This window comes from Centropristis striata, chromosome 22 (genome assembly GCF_030273125.1).
Source record: "Centropristis striata isolate RG_2023a ecotype Rhode Island chromosome 22, C.striata_1.0, whole genome shotgun sequence".
Classification (NCBI taxonomy): Eukaryota; Metazoa; Chordata; class Actinopteri; order Perciformes; family Serranidae; genus Centropristis; species Centropristis striata.
Window position 1 is genome coordinate 30630924 of NC_081538.1, and position 2190 is coordinate 30633113.

A 2190-nucleotide genomic window follows, 5' to 3' on the forward strand; every position below is an offset into this window, starting at 1 on the left:
AATATGTAAAATGACACAAAATTACCCCCCAAAAAAGACACAAATTACCATAAAAAGACACAAAATTACCAAAAAGGACACAAAAGACACAAGAAAGATGTAAAATGACACAAAAAACAAGCAAAAAGACACAAAATTACCAAAAAGGACACAAAAGACACAAGAAAGATGTAAAATGACACAAAAAAGACACAAATTACCACAAAAAGACACTTAATTACCAAAAAGGACATAAAAGACACAAAAAACAAATAAAAAGACACAAAATTTCCCCCCAAAAAAGACTAATATATATATATATATATATATATATATATATATATATATATATATATATATATATATATATATATATGAATATATGAATATATTAAGATGATGTTCATCACTTCTATGTGTCATTTATTGTTGACCTGCTTTCTCCCCCTAAACACCCACAACCACCAAGAAGCTCTTTGAATGGTGAGCCTCATCGTTAGCTAACAGCTAGCAGCTAGCAGCTAACAGCTACAGCATCACATCAACACATTAAAGCTAGTTAGCAGCCTGTTAGCCACCTAGCAGCTAACCCCGGCTGCTGACGGCGGTTTAAACATGGCGGACAGTTAACTAACGGTACAAACAGCGACTCAGGTGAATAAAAACTAACCGTTCGGAGTGAAGTTTGTTGTTTTTACCTGTCTCTGTTGCTGCTGTGTGTCCGTGTGACCTCACTTGATTTTGCCGCGAAACTCTCCCTCCTCCTCCTCCGGGGCGGAGCAGTGGCGGTCTGAGAGCGGCTGACGACACCCGGAGGGGGCCGGGAGAAGGCTCCAAACTGACCGCAGAGCAGCGCTGAGAGCCGGGGGAGCCTCATCCAGACACACAGGGGGTCCTCCGAGAGAAGAGACGATCTGCGGCTGCGCAGAGGACACAAGAAAAGGCAACGAAGACGTCTCACTCCTTTCACTTTCTCCTCCGCTAAAAGTATCAGCAGAGTATCAGCAGCGGTGGCGGTCTGAGAGCGGCTGAGGACACTTGGAGGTAGCCAAGATTTTATTATTTTTCAAGTACAAAACATTTGAACCTAATCTTTCTCCATAGAGCCGGAGAAGACCCCGAACTGACCGCAGAGCAGCGCTGCGAGAAGCGGCGGGTCCTCCTACTTGGGTCCGCCTCCATTCCTCAAGAGACGATCTACGTCTGCGCAGGAAGAACAGTAAAAACAAAACGAAGACATCTCACTCCGCTTCATTTCTACTGCCCGAAAAAAGGACAACAGCTACTGGATAATAGGCTCAATCAGTGGCGGTTCTAGACCAGTTTTACTGGGGGCCAAGGAGGGGCCAATGTTTAATCAGAGCAGCCAGGGCCGGTTCTAGCCCATTGGCTGCCCTAGGCGATATTGAGATTTTGCGCCCCCCCAAACGTCAACCATGAACAGTGAAAGAAAACACAATTTTAATTAAACTTTAGAACTAATGTCTGAGATGAAAATACATACCTCTATACTGTGCTTTCTTCTCCTCCTCCTCTTTTCTTCATTTTCGCCCCTGTGCACCAGACAGTTTGGTCCTTTTCATTTTGCTAGTTGACCTTCTACGACAGTTAGCGTGATCTAGTTCTAGTGTTTTGTGACTTGCAACTGCATCGTCATGACGAGTGACGACACCCATACACGTATCATATTTTATATAATATAATATTACATTTTCATTCGAAATATGGATTGGGGCATGTTCATTTAATTCAATGAGGTTTTTATTGCCCATGCTTTTTAAAAAATGTTTCGTTAATCAATGTTGTTAAAACAAAGATGTATGCTTAAGGGCGCCACAAGGGGGCGCCCCCTGCCAATTTGGCGCCCTAGGCAGCCGCCTTGGTGGCCTGTAGGAATAACCGGCCCTGAGAGCAGCACATAAAAAAAAAGGCAAAGATGATATTCAAGCATTCAAAACCGTAATTTCAGCTTACTTAGAAATCTCATTTAAGTATATTTGGAAGATATAAATACATTGATTGAAACAATGAGACTTACCAACAATAACAAATATTTTTGTACGACAATGACATTTCTCATTTTTGTGCACAATCACTCTTTTTTTAATTTTTAATTTTTGAATGATCTTTTATTTTATAAACACAAGCTTTTATTGCACATTTAAACTATCATACAATGTACACATTCTGGGTTCCTTTTGTGTACAATGA

The 2190-nt window shown here is 41.1% G+C and overlaps 1 protein-coding gene across 2 annotated transcripts in view; it reads right to left on the minus strand.

Moving 5' to 3' along the window:
* LOC131960726 (uncharacterized) overlaps positions 1-883 on the minus strand; it is a 6429-nt gene extending 5546 nt beyond the window's left edge. For both annotated transcript variants that reach the window (XM_059326000.1, XM_059325998.1), the window contains exon 1: positions 678-883. In XM_059326000.1, the coding sequence (XP_059181983.1) occupies positions 678-856 (179 nt within the window). In that variant the 5' untranslated portion in view covers positions 857-883. The remainder of the gene's footprint in view (positions 1-677) is intronic.
* Between the last annotated feature and the right edge of the window lie 1307 nt (positions 884-2190).